This window comes from Tursiops truncatus, chromosome 1 (genome assembly GCF_011762595.2).
Source record: "Tursiops truncatus isolate mTurTru1 chromosome 1, mTurTru1.mat.Y, whole genome shotgun sequence".
NCBI lineage: Eukaryota > Metazoa > Chordata > Mammalia > Artiodactyla > Delphinidae > Tursiops > Tursiops truncatus.
Genome location: NC_047034.1, coordinates 22379601 through 22404718, shown reverse-complemented (window position 1 = coordinate 22404718; position 25118 = coordinate 22379601). Strand labels below are relative to the sequence as shown.

Below are 25118 nucleotides of genomic sequence, written 5' to 3'. Positions count from 1 at the left end.
GATATCTGGTTTGCATAACTGAATAGATAACAGCGCTGGTTAGAGAGTTAACAGATACTCTAGTAATAAGCTAATCATCTTTGTTAATGTGCATTCTACCTGAATGTGGTGTTTTCTCTGAGCATATATGTACTTAATAGTGCCTTAGTAACGAAATAGAAGGGGGTGGGGATGGTGAGGGAATTTGATCTATGCCCATGAGGAAGAAGCAGAGAAATGAATGTGGGACACGGATTACTCTTACCTTTAGAAGTGTTAGGATATGGCAGGATTGGTAAATTATAAACCCCTCAACTTCAATTTCTCTAGCTGGAGACAGTCACTCATTCCACATCTAAAAATAAATGGCTTACAAAACAGATGTTGGACTGATGCTATTGCCAGTCAAGCCTAATCAATTATCAGCAATTTATCAACTGTTAGCAGCCATTTTCATTCTTGCTTAGAAGGGAATAAAATGCATTTGAGACCCTAAGTTGGGGGAGAACTAAAGAAATGAAGAGCGGCGGGGAAACCTAGTCATATAAATAGTTTTGCTTAAGATTCAGTAATGAAAAAAAAAAAGAGAGCAGTTCTATATGATGGTATTTTTTTCACATGTGGCTATAGATGCATGATACCTCATTTTTTGAGATATATAACGATTTTCCTTTATTAAAAACTGCATATATTTTAAAACAAAATTTGAAATTCTTTTGAAAATGTTTTTAAATGCCACTTTAAAATTATCCTCACTTTGTATAAAATTTACTATTTGTAATTCCCATGTCTTTTAGCACAGTGCCCTGCAAATATGGTACCTTTTTCCTCCCAGTTTTATTGAGGTATAATTGACAAATAAAATGGTAAGATGTTTAAAGTGTACACGATGATGATTTGATACACATGTAAATTGTGACAGGATTTCTTCTATCTGGTCAATTAACACATCTATCACATATTTATCTTTTTTGTTTGGTTGATTGGTTGTTTTGTTTTGGTGAGAACATTTATGTTCTATTCTCTTAGCATATTTCAGTTATATAGTACAGTGTTATCAACTATGTTATCAACCGTGTTTTACATTAGATCTTCAGTCTTTATTCATTTTGTAACTGAAAATGTGTACCCTTTTACCAGCCTCTCTCTATTTCCCTCACCCCGCAGCCCCTGGCAACCACTTTTCTGTGAGTTTAGCTTTTTTAGGTTCCACATCCAGGTGATTCCGTGCAGTCTTTGTTTTTTCTGTCTGGCTTATTTCATTTAGCATAATGCCCTCAAGGTCCATCCATATTGCTGCTAACAGTATTTCCTTTTTCCTATGGCTGAATAAGATTGCAGTGTGTGTGTGTGTGTGTGTGTGTGTGTGTGTGTGTGTGTGTGTGTGTGTGTGTGTGTGTGTGTACACTGCATCTTCTTTTCTGTTGATGGGCACTTAGGTTGTTTCATATCTTGACTATTGTGAATAATGCTGCACTGAACGTGGGAATGCAGATATTTCTTCAATATCCTGTTGTCAATTTCTTTGGGTATATACCCAGAAGTGGGATTGATGGATCATATGTTAGTTCTGTTTTTTAATTTTTTGAGGAGTCTCTGTACTGTTTTCCATAGTGGCTGTACCAGTTTATACCCCATGGTACCTATTTTTGAACACAGGCAACCATACCACTGCAGTGTCTTCTTCCATTCTATTCTGTATACCTTAGAACAAACACAAACACATTTGCTTTCATGCCCTCTCAAAAATGGTTATAGTAGAACTTTGCAATCATGAGGATAATACCTGGGGCCCTAATGATGGTCAGAAGTATGATCACTGCTAATTTGCATGCTATGCTGTGCTTACTCAACAGACTAGCTTTCCAGAGAGAACAAATCAAATTAAAACCAGCTGTAAGCAAACATTATCTCTTTTAATCCTCAGAAAAAATGCTGAGCTGGGTAGTTTCCTCGTTACGAATTTCTTTGGGATTAACTCCTGATCGTGGAGACCTCTAATGTTAAAAATGTGAATGCTAAGGGTCTACTATAGTAATTATATATTGCAATAAAATGCAGTAATACTGATCAAATGACAGCCTGTCATTTTCTCCTGCTAATATCTCACCCAAGGTTTGTGTATTTCCCTGCTTGTACAAAATACCTAATGCTAAAGGATGTTAAAAGATGGGGAAAAGCCTGAGGGGCAGCTGTTTCACAAACTATATTAGAAATAAATGAACAACCATGACAAGACTATTTCAAGGTCAGAGTAGCTCATAGAGATGGTCTTTTTTCTTTTCTAGAAGTCTAATATAGATGTTAAGTTTTGCTTTTTGATGCATCTTAACTGCTTTAGTTAACCTCTTTAGGTCATGTTTTCCTTTAGGGTGCATCCTTATTTCTGTCAGCCGTAAGCCTATTTTAATACACTGATTTAAAGAGACGTGTCTTTTTTTTTTAACTGAATTTACTCAATCTGTACACTGAACATTCTTTTCCCATATTCCACCCTCCTCCCTCAACTGAGTGAAGAAAGAGTTAACAGCATCAGTATTAAGCAGGAAGTGCTGTTAGCCTTATGCATATGATGGAATGAATAATTTAGTATCTTCGGGAAATGCAAACTGCAGTAGAACTCGAGCAACCTTATCAGAATTTAGATAAGTATTTTAGGGACGGTATGAAGTAAAAGTCAGTAGAAAGAATATGTTTAAAGATACCAAGTGCAAGAATGTTGCATAATAGTTTAAACTGGCAAAATTGGGGATTTGGGGTACGTGGTAGTAATGTTTTACCTCAATTCTGACGATTGTCAGATGACTTTTTACCAAAGTGATCGGTAATGGAATGTGGCAGTTTCTTTGCTGTTAGAGATGAGATAATTTCTCAGGTTTTTCCTGTAAGTTTTTAATATTTTCCTTATTTTTTTTCCTCCTTTAAATATGAATAAAAGGAACTGAAGGGTAAAACCTGAAGACTAGGCATGTTTATTTAATAGGGGCTTTATAGAAGTAGTCATTTACAAACATCGGTAAGACAGATTTTTTAAAAAGTTTAAACAAAATATAATTATTGAACATCTTCTAAATGGTTTATCGTCTTTGGCATGATCTGATTAGGCTAGAAGACATTTTATATGTATGCCTGTGGTCTTTTTTATGTCATTACTGTAAATATTGTGCATGCGACTTTAATAATAATTGATTAAGTGGGTGGAAGTACTTAGGAAAGGTGACATTCAACAATCTTATTTTGTGTTTGAAAATATCTGCTGTATTTAATATCTTTAAAACAAGACTTAAACGTAATTGGATTATATTAAATCTAATTTCTAAAAACCAATAAAAAATTCTCTTATTTAAGATTTATTACCATTTTCAGGTGTGCATTCTTTAAATATAAATTGGTTTGGTTTTGATTCTATGCAAACTTTTAGTTAGCATAAATTGTATTATTTAAATAATACAGTTTTAAGGGAAATCTAAATTACTGTCTTGTTTGCCTTTATGTAGTCTTTCTTAAGTCAATATATTTTTAACTTGTTTATTGTTTCTTGATTAATACTAATGGAAAGAGAAAATCTTTCCTATGCTGAAAAGAATTTCTGTAGTATTTTATTTATAGAAAAGTATTGATGTAAAGTTTTGAACGTCACTAATGTAAAACTAAAAGAAATTTTTGTTTTTCCCACCCCAGTTTTGAGTGTCACCTTGCTTTTGTAAAAGCCTTTCCCCTTTTCATAAATTATCATCTCCTTCTCATTGAATTTTTTCACTTAAAGAGAATTTACCTCATTAATACTTAAGGTAAATTTTAGTATAGGCAACCTAAATGTTAAGTGGCTTTTTGAGGTGGCCACGCATTTTTTAACAAGATTTTGTCAAATTCGTATGCATATATACATATTGAAGAAAAAAGGAAAATAAAGTGTGGCTTGATAAAACAATGAATAGTTTTGCTGTTTTTCAAAGATGAAAAATGAAGATATTCTTATTTGACATCAATGAATATATATCACTTTAATTGCTGGAGGCTGTGTAAAATGGCTTTGGTCTTCAACTAGTAGAGATGAGTTCATCTCACGTTAAGCTAATCTTAAGCATTTCCCTTAAATTTTTTTCAGCTGCAAATTCTTTTAAATGAGCAATACTAAAAGAGGGTAGCTATCATGGAATTAACTAATGGCCATAGATCTGACTTCCTGTATCTCAGGTCCACTTACTTTTTAAGATAATTGTAAAATGCAAATCGATTGCATTCTCTGATTGTATAACTCAGGAAATAATTAAGCTATAAGTGCATCATTTGGTCTGTGGCTTATTATAGGGTTTTTTCCACAAATAAGATTACACATAAAAAATTTTAACAAGTTTATGTTATAAAGAGGATACGTTTTTATTAAATTACAGAGTTTCCAGAATGAGGATCTAGCTAGGAGGTATGTGTAATACTTTTGAACCTTTCAAAGCACCTTTTAGTTTATGTGAAGTTCTTCAGATGGCCCCGTTGTCCTTTGAAGCTTCTAACACCAAGGTGTCTGTTGCAGCCCAGAGCAAAGTTACTGCTACCCAGGACAGCACTAATTTGCGATGTATTTTCTGTGGTAAGCAACATTATGTTTACATTACTTTTTCAAGCTGTGGTACATACTCCTTGCGCATTTCCATAACTTTTGTTTCCTTAGGCCATGGTCTGGTTTGTGGTATTTGGGATACACAGCAAGCTACTGTTTTATGTTGTGATATTTGTTGTGGTTCATGTAGGTGGTTTGGTCAGCTTTTGAGTTGGCTTCTTAGAAAGGATTTAGTTAGAATTAGGATCTCAGAACTAATTTCTTGTTCACTTCTTCCAACACGAATGAGAGGGGTTTTTGTTTGTTCGTTTTTGTTTTTAACTATTTTCTTTGAGAGCAGTCTTTTAAATTAGAATTTAAGGGGAAAAGTTATATTCATCTTAATATGATTTGGGGAATATAAATGTGATTTATTGGAAGGGAGCTTTTGCTTAACTTGAATTAATTTTCAGGTGTACATGTTGTAAGGCAGATGTGAGCTCTTATTAATAGGTTGGTTTCTGATCGACAGCCTCCTTTATTCAGTAGGTTAGATATCTGTGGCTTAGGAGTGAATTTAGGCTTACAGAGTGTTTTCTTTCACTCTCACGCTCATATACACACGTGTGCACATATATGTGTTGTTTGCATGGACAAACCGGTTATGTCACTTAACCATTCCACATTACAGTTAATCAGGTATATGCATTATATGCATATCCTTCTCCTTACACTAGGATGTATCTATATATGTACACATATACACGACACACACACACACACACGTCTGAATTCTTTTTATTCTCATTTGATCCTAAAACTTTCTGATTTGAAAACCCAAGTTCAAAAAGCGACTTTTAAATCTTAGAGCCTTTTTTTTTTTTTTTTTAACTCGTATATACGTTTTTGACTACTGTATACCTTGGCTGGCCAGATTATTTTATGAGAGATAAAATGATATATACTACTAAAATTTCATATAAACAATTCAGCTGTGTATATGTACTTTATCCATGTGAATCAGAGTTTTTGATATGATCCTTCAGTATTACTAATACTGTTTCTTGACCTATAAAGAGAATTGCTTTAAGATTGATATACTTGCTGGTTTAGGCAAATAAGCATGTGTTAGAAATTTCCAAAAATGAAAATTCTAATGCATTTGTTAATCACCTGAGGTTTTATTTTACGATCTCTCCAGGTGACAGTTACAGCAGTGAGCCTGTTGTGCGGCTCCTTATAAACTCTCCACTCCTTCTCAGGTTCCTTAATTAATCATTACAGATTAAGTGATTAATTAGTAACTTTTAGTTCTGATTTTTCTGCCTCCTCCTGGGGGTTCTTCCAGGCGGTCTTTTGAACTAGCCATGAGTGATTGTTTGTGTTTGTGTTATTAGGACTCTTTTTAGCTCTTTTTGAAAACCTACTTGATGTTCTATACTTCGCTACTTAATATGTGTAGTTCACATGCAGAATAATAGAGTTTACCCAACTGCAGAGAAAAGATTGATTTGGCCTTCATAAAGGTGAATTTTTTAAGTTGTAAAATAATGTGTTAAAAAGCAGTTTCCCCCAGTAGTATGTTTAATTGATTTAACTGTGTACAAACAATATAATTACCACATTGCTAAGTTTAAACTTGATTGTATTGTGTATAATAACACCTATTTGTCTTTTAGTCCTGTGTTTCAAATAGTCTGTGGCTAAGTGTGAAACTAGGTCTGTGAAAATTAAAATGTGACAATAAGTGAAATATGCTTTACCCAAAACTCAGTATTGAAGTCAAGACTGAAATGCCATTCATTCCTGGTTTAGAGAGACATTCTATTCTGATTTCCATCATTTATAAGATACCATATCAGTGACATGGACACATTTTCTTTGTTAGAAACATGTGATTTACATACTTTGCTATATGAATTCTAGCCAGGACAAATTAAGACCAACCATTGTCTTTGGCTGTGGTAATAGAACAGAGAAAACTAAGCCTCATGTAGCTACTGTTCTTTATGATACAATAGTAGGAACAAAGCAGGTTCACTTGTCACTTCTCCTTTTTTCCCCCAAAAGAGCCGTTAACCACCCTGTGATGCTCATAAAATACTGTTACTTACCCACTGGTTAGGAAAGTACCTTTTTTGCATTCTATGAGAACACAAATACTCATGTAGGCATATGACCTATGTGAAGTAACTAATAGTTATATTCCAGAAAATACAGTGGCAGCTGACAGCCTTGCCTAATCTTAATTGCTGCTTCATGTTGTGTGTGGTGCCTTTGGTATAATTTAACAATTGTATAACCCAGTAAAATGTTTGACAAGAATGAAGAATATAATTGAGTACCTGAAGTTCATAATTTACCTAAGACTCTTTTATTTAATGCTCACAGTATATTTATATTATTTCTTAGATGCACATGAATTTCAATGTGCTTGTTATTGTTAGTTGACAATATTGATGCAGAAGAAACAACGAAATAACCAGGTTAGATATGGATGTGAGAAAATGCCAGGGGGAAGGCGTCCTCTCTTCTGCCCCCCAGTTAATAACGAAGGTGTTTGGGGAGACAGATAACCCACTATCACCAAGAACCATGTAGAAAAGAATTTTAAGAGTTGTTCAGTTGTTCTTGGATTCCTCCCATTTTAAAAGGATCTTCCTTGTAGTAAACTGTTTTTATAATTAATAATATCAGCCAGAAAATATTGCCCACATTTTTAAAACCTCCTTTTAAAACAAGCTTGCTGAGTAAACTTTTAAATTAAAAAAACAATCCAAAATAGTTTTTATAAATTGCTAAAAGAAACCTTTCTCACATTCAGATTTTTTTGTAAGTTGTATCAAACTTTGGACAGTTTAATTTAAAAAAAAAACCTTTAAATAAAATCAGAAGGATTGAGTTGAAATTTTGACATCTTTCTCTTGAATTTATGTATTTGAGTTAAAACTTACGTCGAGATTTTAATTGGTGAGTTTAATCTATTAATATTATTGTTGAGCTACAGTGCTTGATGTAGATGTGAATTAGCAGGATCGAATTCTTTGAGACTGATGCCAAACAAATCTACCTACTGACATTCACTGCTTAATTATTCGAGTAGCATGAAGTTTTAACTTAAATACACAAACATTGTTTTTAAAACTAGTTAAACCATGGTGGTCTTGTGAGTTGCCCATGCTGAATGCTCACATTTAATATTTTTGGATAAATATAACTTTGGAAAATACTACCGCAAATAGTTTTTATTTTCTCACACTTACCCTCCCACCTTGTATGTCCCCCTCCTCTGCCAGAAGAGACGAGTAAAGTACTAAACCTTAGGGTATGGCTTAATAGGACAGTCTATTTTTATATCATTATGTTAATATCCGAAAGAAGGAAAGAATTCCAGTCTGTCTCCTAGACACATTACATATTTTCATTTATGCAAACATTTAAGTGCATTTTTAATTTTAAAAACTTTATTTTATTTTATTTTTTTGCTGTTACTGATTACATGGGATTAATATATTTTTATATTTCCTCTATGTGGCTCTTAAAATAGCAGACTCTTTTAGGAAATCTAATGAAATATCACTGCAGTTGTCATCTAATTTGTCTTTAGAGGACAAATTAAATGATTAATGTAAAAACGTGTAAAGAGATGAGGAGAAAAATTAGTAGGTAAGTTCAGATCAAATTATTTGTTTTTCTGCACTTGGGATATAAAAGTACTGTATTATATTCTAGTGAACCTTATCCTTCTCTTTGTGAAATCTTCTCCACTAGTATAAAATAGATACTTTGTGCTTTTAACTCATATAGATTACAAGAGTTTGCTTTAGCACATAGAAGCATTTATTTATTAACTGTTTTTTATACTAGTGGTCTACAAAACACTTTCAAACTATCTGTTAGGGGCCTTTGCTGGCACACGAGAATTCACAAATATGTGCAGCATATCATTACTCATATATTTCTCTCCAAGAGTGGAAGATAACTACTGTTTCTTTATTCTCTTGTTTACTGGATTAGATTTCAAGATTGTTCTATTGTAACCATAGGCATTGTATATTAGGTCTAGTATTTTATTTATCTCATTTTATGACACATAATTTTTATATCCAGCGACATTAAAATGTCCCATTATTTAGTGGCCTTCTTTATGAGATGCTAAAAATGGGTCTGCATTTTATATGATGTGGGAATGAATGGTCATTAGTTTCTCATGACAGAACCATGTTGCTTTGAACGCAGGTTTTTTTTTGTTTTGTTTTGTTTTTACCCCAAATGAAAAGTTATTATAATTACCTGTGTTACATCAAAAATTCAGAGAAGTAGATTAATTATATATGGAAGTTTAGCAAATGTTTGTTTTCACCAGTGCTGGAAATGCCAGGCCATTAAATAAGAATGGCAACTTAAAGTGGGCAAATTTGATAAATGCATTAGCATACATCAGTCTAGTAAAAAGGTTCTCATGCTCTCTCTCTCCTGTTTTTCATTTCCAGTGTTCTATTTAGGTGAGTTTTTGAATTCTGATTTTTCATTTAAGTTCTCCCTCTCCACTTCATGAATAAGTACCCCAAAGAGAATGTCTCATTGTCTTAGAAGCGTCAAGCTTAGGTGCCTATTCAGATGCTCATTGAACACTTGTTTTACTCAAGCTCTTCATATATAAATGTTTATTTTTCTTTTATTGTTGATGTTTTCCATTTGTTTCAAGTAAGCCTTCTGGAGATAATGACAGTATTATGTTGCAGTCTTTCATTTGCTGTGTGTTATATGAAGCTTATATTTTATTTTGCTAAACAAAAAGAAGATGCATTTGTAAATATGTTATGGTTTTATGTTATTCTCATGATTTTATCTCCTCTATCCAGTGCAGTATAAAGATAATGTTCATCTATAATGTTTCCCTCCCTTTTTAGGGCCGACATTGCCTAGACAAAATTCACAACTACCTGCCCAAGTTCAGAATGGCCCATCACAAGAAGAATTGGAAATTCAAAGAAGGTAAATTCACGAGTTATTTGCACCTTTTCTTTCTACTACAGAAGACCAATCTGTGAACATCTGATATTGAAGGTAGATTATGTCTCATCAGCCATTTGGAAGTCTGAACTTTTATTGTTATATTAAGTTTTAGAATCGCTGTTAATAATCAAGCAGATTCTTAATAGGCTGGACAAAAGATGTTATAAAATTTCATATATGCTTTTTTGGTAAAAATCATACTCATGAATTTAAAATATTTTAAATACTCTTAACAGCATATAAAATGTGTTTACACTTCAAGCAGTCTTATTTTTATAGCAGTTATAAATTAATCTGATCATTATGCCTGTCACATGACTGGAAAGTTGAAATAGTGTTGGCTCTTTGTACAAGGCATTGAATATTGAACAGGAATAGTAATGGAATACAGAATCATTCTGTTTATGATTAAACTGTGATTGAATGAAATCAATAACGTCTTCATTATCTCAGTGCAGTTTAGAAATACATTTGAAATTATAATACGGCCTCATTTAGGGGTAGTTTTTTCTGAATTAACCCAGAGTCTCTAAATTAGAGACTACTTTATAACAAAATAGCTTTGTAAAATCCAGTCACATTCAGTAACTAAAATTGAGCTAGTCAAACCAGGTGCCCCATTTTCAACAAATCGAAACTTTTTAGAGATGTTGGTACTGCTTTTTGATACAAAACCCCTGTTTTGTTCTGGGGAATTGATAACCATCTTACAGATGGAATTTTCCAGTTGAGAGGCATTTGCTCCATGGCAAGCCAGCAATTTTTCTTGTCACTTTTGATTTGGCCTCATGTTTGAAATGTTCTCCATATTCTTTATGTTGTCTTAATATATGTGTCATGTTTCCCTGACAGACAGTCAAAGGAATTTCTTGCTGTGGTTCTGTGTTGTTGCTTTGCTGTGTAACTACTTAGCTCTTGAGGAGCGCCCTCCAGGATCTCTTAAAGTGAATTTCGCTTTTGCCACAGTCTATATGTTTAGTTAGATCACTCTGGAACTAGCCTCCAAATTTGGTGAAACTTTTTCTGCTCTTTAGAGTGATGCTGTAACAGATATAAATAAAATTAAGTTTCTATAGAAATAAGGGAAGTTTAAGGAATATATTCATTTATTTCAGTTCCATATTGAAAATTTTAAACATACTAGAATAATTCCAAGAGTTAGAAATTGTATGCTGTCTCTCACACACCAAACGGAAAAGTAATTCATAAAAAATGATCATATTTTTATTGAGAGTAACACATTTGTAGAAAACGAGGAAGAACCAGGAGAAAATCCTGAACATAATAGATCATCTCTGGTAATACAGAGTAGGCAAGCAAGTAATCCCAGACACAGTTGCTGGAGTCCAGGGCAGCACAGAATACAAACAGAAGTCTTCTGCTGGTACTGCTGCCTCGTCAAGGGTCACAGGTGGGTCATCTGCTTCACAGAGGGTTGTCAAGAACTTGCAGCATGCAGTTGTAGTTGAAAACGAGTATTGAGTGAACTTTTAGTAATTGTCATGAGAACGCCATGCCCTCATGTACGTTCTTTCTCATTTCAAAGCGTTCATCTGGACTTGAGGTTTTTCTCTTTGTATGTAAGTAGATACTTAAGGGTTTGAAAATTGAAGGTGTTTATATTACTTATTTGTTTAGTTGAAGACTTTAACTCAGTCATTTTGAAGAGTGGAATCCGAATTTCTGAAAAATTGGTATGAATTTTAAATTATTTTCTGTCCATAGTCACGCACAGACTCTTCTTTCTTCTTCCACTTGACACCAACCAATTTCCTTCTCTCTCATTATTAATTTCATCTCCATTCCTTTTCTTTACTTTTCACCCCATTTCCTTTTTTTATGTACTTTTTTTGTTGTTGTTTTGTGGGGTTTTTTGGCTGCCTTAGTCTTCGTTGCTGCACGCGGGCTTTCTCTAGTAGTGTCGAATGGGGCCTCCTCTTCCTTGCGGTGCGCGGGCTTCTCATTGTGGTGACTTCTCTTGTTGCGGAGCACGGGCTCTAGGCACGTGGGCTTCAGTAGTTGTGGCATGCAGGCTCAGCAGTTGTGGCTCGCGGTCTCTAGAGCGCAGGCTCAGTAGTTGTGGCACACGGGCTTAGTTGCTTCACAGCATGTGGGATCTTCCCAGGCCAGGGCTCGAACCCTTGTCCCCTGCATTGGCAGGGGGATTCTTAACCACTGTGCCACCAGGGAAGTCCCACCCCATTTCCATTTTAATCTCATGAAATCTGCTTTGTGTTCACAAATCTACTGGATGTGCTGCTACCATCATTGACTTATTGTAGTTTAAATGTCTTCTCTTGGTCTACGTATTCCACTTCTCTCTCTTCCTTTTGATGCTTTAGAGTATCTTTTTTGCTAACTCTTCTCCTTTTCTGTACCTCTTCCTTTTCTTATATAAGGCTTTACACTTAGCTATCTCTTTTTTATTTCTGCACACAGTATAACCTTTGAAAAGTTGATGATTTGGTTGGATCTTATAGTTTTCTTTTAACTTCTGTGCTGATGGCTTCAAAATCTACAGCTCCTGATTATCCAATGGAGAGCCAGACCCATATTTGCAGATAAATGGAGTAGTGTCATGGGTCCTTTTGAGAATTTGGTAGAAGTAGTGAACTACTGTCCTCTTCCATCCAGTCCCCCCACCCCACCCAACCTAACCCTTCAGATATGTGCATGTGATTTTGCACATGTGCACACATGTGTGCCCTTACATGGTCCAGAGGATTACAGACCCCCTTAATTCCAACAGTGGATCCTCAATGAGAATTCCTATTTTAGAGCTCATCCATTTGGGTATCCTACTGATGCCTCAGTTTAAACCCTTATGATTTCATTTTTAATGTACATTCCTTCTTCTCTCTAATATTTCTCCCAAAATTTCAGCTGAGAAAGTCTATAATTATCTTCATTCACAATATCTATTCAAGTACATTTTGTTATTTCTTTCTCTAAAAGCCTGTTGGATTTACTGTCCTGACATTCTCATTACTAATAGCTTTCTCCAGTATTTATTTGCTTGTATACTGCTATAGTTTTCTGACTTGCTAGTTTTTCTGTCTTTAAGCTAGATCCCTTTCACTTATTCCTACTTTATTACTGCTAGATTCTTTTTTCTTAAACTTTTTTGCACAGTGTAGGAGGGTCTAAAAGGGGGGGAGGGTGATCTGCTGCACACTTGTGCCCTCCCCTCATATTAATCATGAGACTTAATCACTTTTAACCATTTCTACTTTTAGTACTTTTGATGAGTTCTTCTATAGTAATATATAATGTGTTTATATTTCTGTTTCTTGATTAGTCACATTACAGATGGTACTTATTGACTCTACACTATGAAAAAATGAATTCTTCACTTCCTCTGCCAGTCATGAGTAGTTATTCTTTTTAGTTCTTCTAACCTTAGTATCTCTTAACTCTTCACTCTGTAAGAGGAATGCAGTAGTTCTGCGCATCTCCCTATCCCCTTTCTTCCATTCTACCACCTAGTTTTGATAGACACGTCATTTTTTTAATTTTATTTTTTTGTTTTTTTTATTTCCATGGTTTATACATTTTCAGTCTTTCTATTACTGCCATTAAATCTTTGTCTTTATGTTAGTAGGTGATTTTTTTTTCCCCCTTCCTAGAATCCTTTTAAACCTCCTTACTAACCATGGTAGTCTGAGTTTTCACAAAGATGTGATTTGTTTTTGGTTTTGGGGTCCCTCCCCGATTTATGAAGCTCAGTACTTAATGGACTGTTTCCATTTGAAGACTTACCCACAACTCCTAGATTTTTTAAAATTTTATTTCTTTAGCCATTTCCTTCTCTGTTTTGTTCTCTTTTTGGGGAGCTCCTACTGATCAAATGCTGGGCCTCCTGGGTTATTTCCTTATGATGCTTATCTTTTCTCATTTTCTGCCTCTGTTTCTGTGTTCTGTATTCTTGATGATATTTTTAACCATACGTTCTAGACCAGCGTTACCTCGTAGAAATATAAGCTACATAATTAATTAAAATTTTTCTAGTAGCCATACTAGCAAAAGTAAAAAGAAACAGGTGAAATTAACTTTAATAACATAAAATACGTTGTTAAATAAAATATTTAACCCATTTTAACGGAAATATTATCATTTCAAAAAGAAATCAGTATAGAAATTAAGGTATTTTACATTCTGTTTGTCGTACTGAGTCTTCCAAGTTCAGTATGTGTTTCTTACACTTACAGCACGTTTCTGTTCAGGCTGCCCACAGTATGAGTGCTCGAGAGCCACATGTGGCTCATGACCACCTAATTGGACAGCACAGTAGTTGATCTCCTATAATTTAATTTTATTCTCCAAGAGCCTTTTGCGGGGCGGAGGCGGGGGGAGCGATTATTCCTTTTTCAAAACAGCCTGTCCTAAATTCATGATTGTATCTTAAGTCCCTCTTGTTTCTCATCCTTTGTTTGAATTATCGCCTTCCTATAGAGTAGTATTGTTTGCCTTATTGGTTTTACCCAAATATCTGGTAATCTTTAGTGGTCTCTTTATTTCTAAAAAAAAGAATCAGTCTGAATGACGTCAGTACTTGGCTTGGGTTTCCTGTTCCATTATGAGGTTTGGGTGTCTATGGACAGCATTCTTCCCTGACCGAGGGCTGCCAAGGGGGTCTGTGTAAGTGGCCAAGCAGACAGACTGACAGGCTCTCCTTTGGGGTACAAGAGGGGGGAGCCAACAGGCCTCAGCCCCACGAAGCTGAGCCACCTCTAGTTCCACCAGACACGCTAGCTCATCTGAGGCAGCTTCTTCACTTGGTTTAGAGGACAGTCTTCTGTGATAAATGCCATTCCATCCATTGAGCTGAGGTTGGGGAACAGAGGGATGACTGGAGCATTTTCTTCAGACAGTGTGTGTGTTTATTAATCAGCTTGATTACGGTTGTACTGCCCATTCCCATTCTTTCTACCTGCTGATCTCAAGTTAGGTCTTTCCCAGATTCTTCTCGCGTCTGCTTCAGCCATTCTGAGTCTGTGTTCGGGACCCTGGATGCCTCCACTCTTCAGTCCAGTTACGTTCGAGGCTTAGTGCTTTGTTCTGAGTGCTTACAGTATATCAGGGTGGGTGGCGGACAGAAAGCCTCAACCTAATCAGAGAATAGAGTGAATATGACCCAGTGTAGCAGAAGATGGTAAGTGCTATGGGAGGAAAATAGAGCCAAGTGAAGGGAGTATATGTTGCAGAGGGCCAAGGGGAAATGGTTACAACTTTAAATAGGTTGGTCAGAGTAGATCTTATGGAAATGAAAGGAAGGAGTTAGCCGAGTGGATGTCTGGGTGAGTGCATTACAGCAGGGGGAGCAGTCTGTGCAGAGCCTTAAGGCAGGATTGTGCTCGTGTACAGGGAGGAACGAGGAGGCATGGAGGCTGGAGCAGAGAGAACAGGAGCAGAAAAGGAGAGTAGTGGAGGAGTCATGTCATGCAGGACATGGCAGGCAATTATAAAGAATTTAGCTTTTGGGCTTCCCTGGTGGCGCAGTGGTTGAGAGTCCGCCTGCCGATGCAGGGGACACGGGTTCGTGCCCCGGTCCGGGAGGATCCCACATGCCACAGAGCGGCTGGGCCCGTGAGCCATGGCTGCTGAGCCTGCGCATCCGGAGCACCACAACGGGAGAGGCCACAACGGTGAGAGACCCGCGTACCGCAAAAAAAAAAAAAAAAAAAAAAAAATTAGCTTTTTTCTGAGAGAAATGAGGGCCCATTGGATGATTTTGATAGGAACAATCTGGCTTAACATTTTAACAGAATTAGTTTGCCTGCTTTGTTGAGACCAGGCTATAGAGAAACACAAATGAAAGCAGGTACAGGGTTGTGATAGCAGCCTAGCAAGAAAACTAGTTAAGAGGCTATTGTGGTAAACTAGGCAGGAAATAATGATGGCTTTCCCCAGGCAGTGGAAGCGGTGCGAAGGCAGATCCTTACATTTCCTGGTGGATTGTATGTGGGGTGTGAGAGAAGGGGAGGAGTTGTGGTTTTTAACGGGAGCTGTGGGGAGGATGGAATTACCATTAACTGAGATGACTGTGAGTGGCAGGTTTTGTGGGGAGAGGTCAGATGAATTTTGAAGATGTGAAGCCGAAATGCCCATTGGACATATTCAAGTAGAGATGCTGACTACTAGGCAGTTGGATGTACTAGTACATAGGAACTGGGAGAGAATTCTAGACATGTAACTCCTCCCTAACCCTTTTTGTCTTCCAGAAATTTGATGATACATTTGGTCTACTAAAGACCACTCAGCTCAGTTGTCTACTTTGTAGTGGGTTTATTTATACACACTTTTATTTTTCTGGAATTCCAGTAGAATCTTGGAGCGGGGGAAGACAGTTTGACTGCTCAAATGTACCAACTTGAGTAAGAGGAGTCCAGGAGCTCATGTCACTTCCCGGCTCGCAGTACGGGTGGCCAGCTCTCCTCGCATCCAGTTTAATTCTTTGGTCTGACACTTAAGAGCCCACCCCACGATCTCTTTCCTCCCTTAAGACTGTCTGTACACCATACTCGGGTTCTCCCTCTGTGCTTCTCTGTAGCATTTACCTCTCTGTCCTGCCCTTCTCGTCCTTTCTGTCTTGTCCTTTTCTGTAGACTGTTTTCCAGGTATATTAATGGTTTTCGTTTCTGAACTCCTGTAACTTAACCACGTGCTTTTTTATTGTTTGTTGTTTGCTTTACGTATGAGTCTTGTCTCCACAGTGAACATTGTAGGCTACTTGAGAGTAGGGACCTGAATAAAGTTTTGAATAAAAAGCCAAGCAGTTCAGTGGTACTGAATTCATTTATATGTAGGTGTTGGGGCATAACAGGCAGACAGTATGAGTTCATAAGGTTGTTGGGACCATTAAATAAGATAATACGCACTCTTTTCATGCTGCCTGGGCTTTTCTGTCTGTGCTGTTTGGGAGACGGTGGGAGCCGTTCCTGAGGAGATGCTCTTTGAGCTGTGCCTTGAAGGGGAAGTGAACTAGGAGTTTCCAATCATAGAATGGAAAAGCATTCTAGGCGGAAAGAGTCTATGTGTAAGAGCCAAGGGAGTGCACACCACCTGTGTGACGTGAGTACTACCCCTCTTCCTCCGCTCCAGGACTGATGGTGCTATTAAATTAATACGTAAAGGGCCTTTATGCCATGCTAAGACATTGCTTTTTAATATTCTTTCCCTGTTTGTCATATAATAAGAAGGCATCTTGCTTTGTAAAACTTCAGTATTTTCAAGTTATAAGAAAAGTACATGCCATTTTCTTTTGACCTACATGCCAAACAATCTGTTTTTACTTATGGTTGAAAGATACTTGGGAAAAGGTACTACAACACCTAAAAATATCTGCTAAATTTTATATACACAGTGCTGGTCTTCACTTTATCTCAGCCAGCAGCTGTGCATGGCTGGATCTCGTTTTGTAGATTAAAAAACACAGTGGCAGAGGGATGTACAGCACACTCTAGTGAGACGTTTGGTTCCCAACAGAAATTATATTTTCAAAATTTATTTTGGGTAGTTATTTACATAAAAATAAATTTTCTTGTGCTTGATTTTATTTTCAGAGGTATGATAAAATACCATTGGGACAACTTTTATTTCATAAGTTGAAAAAAGTAACTTTATCCTGTTACTTTGGCTATTTAACTGGATCTTTATACGCCGTTACTGGAAAATGTAGTAGAAGAGAATATTAGTTTGCATCATAACATTCACCTGCAATTTTAGTAGTTATATTTTCAGTATCAAGTTCATATTATAATAACGTTACATTTCTGTTACTACTCTTAGGTAAGCTGTTAGTGGGTATCAGTAATTGATTTTTGAAGACTGGTAAATGATTCGTATTTGGTGAGCTAATAATAATGGATGGGTTAGGAGGAAAATGATGTGAGTAGTGTGCTCCTTGGGTATATGTGTGCATGTGTATGTGTGGTGTGCATAACAAACTTGATAGGGTTTTTGCTCAGAACCATAAATTATAAATGGATTATTTTAATGAATAGCTAAAAATTCTTATTCTTCAAGTTATTTTTCTTGGCTTCTGACTGTTACAGAAAGGAAATGAATTGCTTAAAGAAAAGTTTAACGATATATTTAGAATCTGGTTTTGTTTGGGACCATCCATTGCACTTTGAGGAACAGCAGTTGCACTTTAGGGACATCAGTTGTACAATGTAAAGACAAGAAATGGCCGTCTCCTTTCTGGTTTCTAAAATTTTATTGATGAGTGGTGTTACGGATTGAATAGTGTCTCCCAAGAAAGATACTTGAAGAAGTCCTTGGACTTCCCTGGTGGTCCACTGGTTAAGACTCCACACTCCCAATGCAGGGGGCATGGGTTTGATCCCTTGTCGGAGAACTAAGGTCCCGCATGCCGCATGGCACAGCCAAAGGAAAAAAAAAGAAAAGAAAGATATATTCTAATCTCCACTACCTCAAAATGTAACCTTTTGGAAATAGTGTTGTTAGTTAAGATGAGGTCATACTGGAGTGAGATGGACCCCTTTATCCAACACGACTGATGTCCTTATAAGAAGAGGAGAAAGTTACCGAAGCAAGATGGCCGTGTGAAGACACAGAGACACAGAGAGAACAGCATGTAAAGATGGAGGCAGAGGTTATAGTGATGCTTCTACAAGCCAAGGAATTCCAAGAATTACCAGCCTTCCTGCGAAGGAAGAGCAAGGCATGGAACAGATTCTTCCTTAGAGCCTAACTTAGAGGGAACCAACACTGCCAACACCTTGACTTCAGATTTGTCACCTCCCATACTGAGAGAATAAATTTCCGTTGTTTTAAGCCACCTAGTTTATGGTTCTTTATTATGGCGACCACAAAAACGAATACAGGTGGTAACTAGCTTAGTAGACCAGCAAAAGCTAAAGTAAGCCAGGACAGAGAAGAGAAGGGTTGAGTTGCTGTGGTGCCTCTCAGTGGCAAGGCGTTTCATCATGCTACACGTAGGAGGGTTAGGTACGTCTTTATAAGGAGGGTTTAGCTACCCAGATTTTCCCCACAACACCCAAACAGGAGACTAGAGATTTATTATCTTCTAGAGATGCGCTAGACCAGTGCTGTTCAGTGGAAATGTAATGCAAACTACATGTCATTTTAAAGTCTTCTAGTGACCACATTTTTGAAAGTTTTAAAGAAACCAGTGAGATTAATTTTATTAGTATATTTAACCCTATACATCTAAAATATTATTTCAATAGGTAATTGATAAAAATTTTAGAGGTGTTTTTGCACTCTTTTTTTTCATACTAGGTATGAAAAATCTGGTACGTGTTCCAAAATCTGGTATGTGTTTTTATATTAAAAGCATATCCCAATTCAAACTTGGAGCATTTGAAGTGCTCAATTTGCAACATACAGCTAATAGCTACCGTTTTGGACAGCATCGCATTGTAGGCTAGGAGTTGTTGGCAAACTGTAGCTCGCTGGCCAAGTCCAGCCCTGTAGGCTGTTTTTGCATAGCTGAGAGCTAAGGAGGGCTTGTACATTTTTGCAGAGTTGTTTTTTTTAAAAAGGAAGAAAAAAGAATATGGACAGAGATACTCTCTGGCCCTTTTCAGCAGGTTGGCTGGCTCCTGGTAAAGCCTGAGGTATAGGAGGCACAGCTGTGAAGGTGTGGGTGAGAGGCCATACTGAAGAGAGATGAGTGAAAGTCAGCCAACTTGGTCTCTTTCCTTTGCTCAGCTCCCAGTCATTGGCAGCCAGACCTGTAGAACTCAGGTAAGGAACTTGAAGAGTCCTCCTCCGGAAACTTGGCTCGGCCAAGAGAAAAGACAAAGATATTGACACCCAAGGTCCCTCCCATTGAAGCTCATTTATTTAAGGGCTTCTGATCAGCTTTAGTACCACTTATGAACATGAATGGACAGCCAAGGATCATCATACCTTTAAGGACAACTTTTATAACATGAAGACAGATCAAAACAAACAGAAAAAATTGAAATTGGAGGAAACACGTAATAACAGGGAACAGAAGAAAACCTAAAAAATGATACAATAGCTTCAGAGAACTAAGAATATATTTTATTCATAAAGCAAATGTTTGTAGTTATTTAAAAAGAATCAGAGTGTAAGAAAATGTACTTAGAATTTTTTTTAAAGCATTAATTTTAATACTAGGAGGTTTGAGAAATAAGGTTGAGGAAACTGCCCTGAAAATAGCTGTAAAAGATAGATAGTACCTGAGAAAAAAAATAAAAGAAGATCAGATTAGGAGGTCCAACATCTAAATATGAGGAATTTTAGGGGAACAAAACAAAAATGTGAGGAAACGGAATCTGCAAATAAATAAGAAAATTTCCTGGAACTCAGTGACTTGATTGTGGTCAGGGGTGCCGACTTTTTCTGAAAAGGGCCAGACGGTAAAGGTCTTAGACTTTGTGGGCCACGAGGTCTCTGTGACATTTGTTCAGCTCTTCCTTTGTAGCTTTGCCATAGACAATGCGGAAATGATGGGTGTGGCCAGATTTGGGCCATGGACTGTAGTGTGCCAGGTCCCCTGGTCCAGATTGAAAAGATTCACCAAGTGTCCAGCCCAGTAAGTAGGAAAACATAAAAAGATCTACCACCAAGGCATATCACTGGGATTTTAGAATATTAGAAGATTTTAAAAGTGGGGGGAGCTTCAAATTCCTGAGAAGTTACTTCCAATCTAAAATTTCCTCCGCACAGTTTCCTAGGAAGCTACTGGAAGATGTATTCTATTAAAATGAGAGAGTAAACCAAGAATGATGATACCATGGGAGGAGCCAGGAAACAAGGAATCCAGTGTAGGAAAGAGATAAAGGAACTCCCGGCTTGACTAAGGCGAAAGCAAAACCTAGGGACCCAGCAGGTCTGAAAGTTATACAAGGGGAATAATAATCCCAGCACCGAAGCGGGGAGTTGGTGCGTTGAAAGTGTATAGCCCTACAGTTAACCTTCAGAGGCAGGATGGACCAAAAGTTTCTGGGGGGAAAGAAAATAAGCAAACAAAAAATAGATCACCTGATATACTTGACCCTATTGAGAGGATTTACAGTTCTGATGGAGAGTTAGGGGTCGGTATAGAGAAAAAGAATCAAATGTAAAAGGTAGCCATTTGTAACACCAGGGTTAAGAAAGGGATTGTTCTGGAAAGTAAATACTGTCAGCCGTGAGTAAGTTAGATGGATGCTGATGTATCCAAAGTACTGTCATGATTTTATTGGGAGAATGAAGAAGGAAAGATTTTAGGGTGTTAGAGGGTATAGGAATTAACTCATTTGTGTAGTATGAAGTCAGTAGATAACTTCTGAATCTGAAAGACTAAGAAGTATTAGTTCTAAACAGATGAATGTATTTAGTTAGAAACGTGAGATAAGTATCAAAGTGTTGAAAGTAGTTGCTTCTGGGGAAAGAAATCAGAAGTGGTAAGGGTTGAGAAGAGGATTAGTGTTTTGTTATAAACTTTGTAACACTCTTTGACCTTTTAAACTGTGTATGTATTTTACAAGTTTAAATTTTAATGAGGATAAAATTGAGTTGATAAAACAAATGTTTACTTTAAATGTTAAATCTCATTAGTCCAATACTTTTACTATAGTAATACAGTGATAGTGTAGTTTAGTTTTCTATTCATATGTTGTGTAGCATTTGTTAATATCAGTTTTTGGTTCTTACTCATATTAATTTGGCTTCCTTGGCTGACTGTGATGAAAAAACATATTCTAAGAAACATGAGTCAGTCCTGTGTCAGTCTCAACATGGAACTTAATGTAGTTACTATCTATAAATAGTTTGCAAATCACCACTATTGCCTGAAAGTTATAAAAGGGGAATAATAACCCCAGCACAGAAGCAGGGAGTTGGAACAATGAGAATGTACAGCCCTCCGATTAGCCTTCAGAGGCAGGATGGACCAAGAGTTGACCGCCTTCTCTTGTAAGTATTGTCTCTTGCCTCAGGAGCTTTGTAATATTAAAACTTAATTATCTTGTTTAGTTTTATCCATTTTTCGTTTGTTTGCTGATAGAGAAGTGAAATGCCCACATTTTATTTATGCAGTTTTATTTTCTGACAGATGTCGGTAGCATTAGTGTTACTAAATGTTATCAGCCCGGAACATTTTTCCTAATCTGCCCTCCTACTTCGTTATGTCAAATGTAAATCACTCTTCATTTACCTAACACTATTTTTTTGTTATACATAAGGCTGAATGAAATGTGTTTCAAATTTTTGTTATACAGGTTTTGCTTGCTTTAAGAAAAGTAAGCCTTTGAGTTAAGATAAACTAAATATGTGTTCAAATATATAAAAAAGCTATTAATCTCGTTGGCTGGTGCTTCGTGCATCTCTTTGCATTTGGGGGATAGCTCTTTTGGGTGAGAAATTCAATAGGTATTTTGGTGGTGGGAAGAATTTTTCCTGATATTTTTTAAATGCTCTTGGTTGCTATGATATTAGTCATTTGCACTATATTGTTTTCTGAAAAAAAATGTTTTCTCAGAAAGTTTCAAATTATTGTAAAATGCATATCCTAACTTAAAAGAAAAATTAGTCTTCCAGAATTTTTCCATAATGCAGAATTAGGGCCCTTGTACTTTGAAAAAATCTTCAGATGAAAACAGTCATTTGTAGACAGAACTCTAGTCATGTGCATTTCCAGTATGTGAGTTGGCAGTGGTGTTCTAAGAAAAGCAGAATTTATACATTTGGAAACTGTCCCCCTAAAAAGATATACAGATGTCTTGCTTTAGAACAAAACATGAAAGTCAGAAGATTTATATATACCATCCAATTTAGGTGGAATTATTCATTCCACTAAAGATTTGTAAGCCTGAGATTTTCTGTTTGACACACAACTTTGGGAAATATGTTTAGATGTGCTTCTTTTTAGTAAACAGGCTAAAAATTAGATAGAGGCTTTGAACAGTTTCCTTTCTTGCATCTTTCTTACTTTCAAATCAAGAAAATACACAGTCATCAGACTCTCCTACAGCTGTATGAACTGCCTACTTCAATCATCTATCAGTGAACTTGGGAGATCTCTCTGGCACTGTGCTCTTTCCCTACATCAGTAGATACTCTTTTATTTATAGACTGAAAACCCAGAATATTATGACTTGTGGAACAATCTTTTAAGTCAGGACACCCTAGTTGTAAATGCCGTTATTTAATAATTCTTTCAGATTCACTTTACTCGTACCTGGCCTTCTACTTGTGCTTTAAGCTTACTTTTTGTGTTAAAAGCATTATATGGTCTAGAGAAGCAGCCATTAACTTGGGGGTAAAAAAACGAAGAACTTGGAGTACTGTGTGGTTCAGCTGTGAACAGTGTTTACATTATCATATTAATAATGTAAACTCTGAATGTTGATTTAACTAGAAATCAGTATTCTCCCATGACTATATTGGGAAAAGCCTGTGTGTGGTGAGGGAGTTACAAGAGATATCTTAAAAGCCAGTAGACATGTATAAAGTTAAAATAATCAAAAGAATTGACATATCTAAAGGAACAGCCAAAAGAATTGATAGTAATTATCTCTGATATGTTGGAAACTGGGGTGGGAGGGTTGGAACAGTGAGCTGCTAATTTTTTCTTACAAACTTAAAAACTGTGGGCTTGTATTATTTTGATAAAATAAAATGAAAGAGGTGGCACAGGAATGTAACAGGACCTAATAAATTGGATTTTTTAATCATAGATCTTGGTGCAGCTACATTAAAAGTTAAATACTTTCCCTTAGCTTCTGTTTTCAAATATATTCTAATTAGAATAATATGGGTATATCTTTTGTCTTCTGGACCCGAGAGATTGCTTAGAGTATTATCACATTTCACGTGCTCTTATTTTTTGATGCATGTTGTATATTTCAAATGTAATATAAGCCCTAGCTGAGTTTATTCATTAGATGCAGGTTATTCAATAATAATAACTTTGTCTAGTTTATTATTAAAAACATTCTTCTGAACATACCTAATTTCTTGCCCTCATCCCTACAGTGATATTGTTATCCCTCAGAAACTTTGACCCCTAATTTATCAAATGGTATAATGAAGTCAGTACCGTACCGTAAAAACCAGATTTTATTATTTAGTTGTCAGTATTTTAAGCAACTGTTGGGTTGGCCAAAAAGTTCATTTGGGTTTTTCGGTAACATCTTACAGAAAAACCCGAGCGAACTTTGTGGCCAGCCCATAATCAGCACTACCATAGGTGTCTTCTGTTTTCCTATTGCACTGATGAAGTACGATGATCTGACCAGAGAGAAGCTTTGTGTTGTTGTCCCAGGAGTGGGATTGGGCTTCTCCTTTGTTTTATAGTCAGTTCAGGAACCATGAAGGGGAGGGATTTCTGGAAAGGTCTTACTGGCTTTTTGGTAGTGTTGGGAGGAGCAAAGGGCAGCACGCGCATTCTGTCATGAAGCTCAGCCTCCAGTCAGAATCCAGCCAGTTTATTAGCCAGTCCAGGGAAAGTCTCAGTTTGAAACCTCCAAATAAATATTACTATAGCTCACATTTATTGAGTTCCTATGCTTCAGGTACTTAGTAAAGAGCTGTCGCGGTATTATCTCATTTAATCTTCCCCACAATGCTGTGAAATACTTTATGCGTAAGATGAGTGTAACTTTTTTTAAATCTTAGGGCGAGTTAATTTTTTTTAATTAATTAATTTATTTATTGGCTGCATTGGGTCTTCGTTGCTGTGCACGGGCTTTCTCTAGTTGCATTGAGCGGGGGCTACTCTTCTTTGCGGTGTGCTGGCCTCTCATTGCAGTGGCTTCTCTGGTGGAGCACAGGCTCTAGGCGTGCGCGCCTCAGCAGTTGTGGCACGCAGGCTCTAAAGTACAGGCTCAGTAGTTGTGGCACACGGGCTTAGTTGCTCCGCGGCATGTGGGATCTTCCCGGACCAGGGCTCGAACCCGTGTCCCCTGCATTGGCAGGTGGATTCTAAACCACTGCGCCACCAGGGAAGTCCCCAGGACAAGTTAATTTTTATAGCAAGATAATTGTTTAAGTCCAGGTGGATACTTGGAGACATTTTCATGCTCTGTGACGTTATATATGAAAGGTAAAAAGCAAACTGTTATAGAGCCACATCCAGGAGGCTTCTGCAGGTTTGTAATATAACCGCAAAGAGATTTTTGTAGTCATCATTTGAAGTCCTAGAGTTGAAGAAGATCTTTAAATCTGAGTAAATACTGAGACATTCTATACTTTCTTAGATAAGAAGATAAAAAGATGTGAATGTTTTTCTAGCTGATCTTCAAATTTAATGAAACGTTAATAGAATTGAGAGCATAGGTCTTGGCAGAAAGGGTAAATTTAACAAAGTGATACTAAAATTTACCTAGAAAGAGTTAAATATCTGAGAATCACCTAGAAAAACTCAAAAAGAAGAGTAATAAGGATGGCTTCACCCTACTAAATATTAAAGTATACATCAGATATCAAAGCATCAAGATACTGGTGCCACGCCAGACAAATAGATCTATGCTCCAAAACATTCTGGAACTTCAGTAACAGTCAACACATGTAAAGGTGGCATCTTAAATTAAGTCTATAAACTATTCGATAAAAGGTGCTGTGATGTAGGTCACTACTTCAC

The 25118-nt window shown here is 36.6% G+C and overlaps 1 protein-coding gene across 10 annotated transcripts in view; it reads left to right on the top strand.

Moving 5' to 3' along the window:
• The window catches only part of ENAH (ENAH actin regulator), a 155126-nt gene that overhangs the window by 104621 nt on the left and 25387 nt on the right, over nucleotides 1-25118 (top strand). For 6 of the 10 annotated variants that reach the window (XM_019920347.3, XM_073800846.1, XM_019920346.3 and 3 more), the window contains exon 4: nucleotides 9430-9514. In XM_019920347.3, coding sequence (XP_019775906.1) covers nucleotides 9430-9514 — 85 coding nt within the window. Of the gene's footprint in view, nucleotides 1-4510; nucleotides 4568-9429; nucleotides 9515-25118 lie in introns of all 10 variants that reach the window. The other 4 variants (XM_019920344.3, XM_019920340.3, XM_033851180.2 and 1 more) reach the window with 1 other exon arrangement.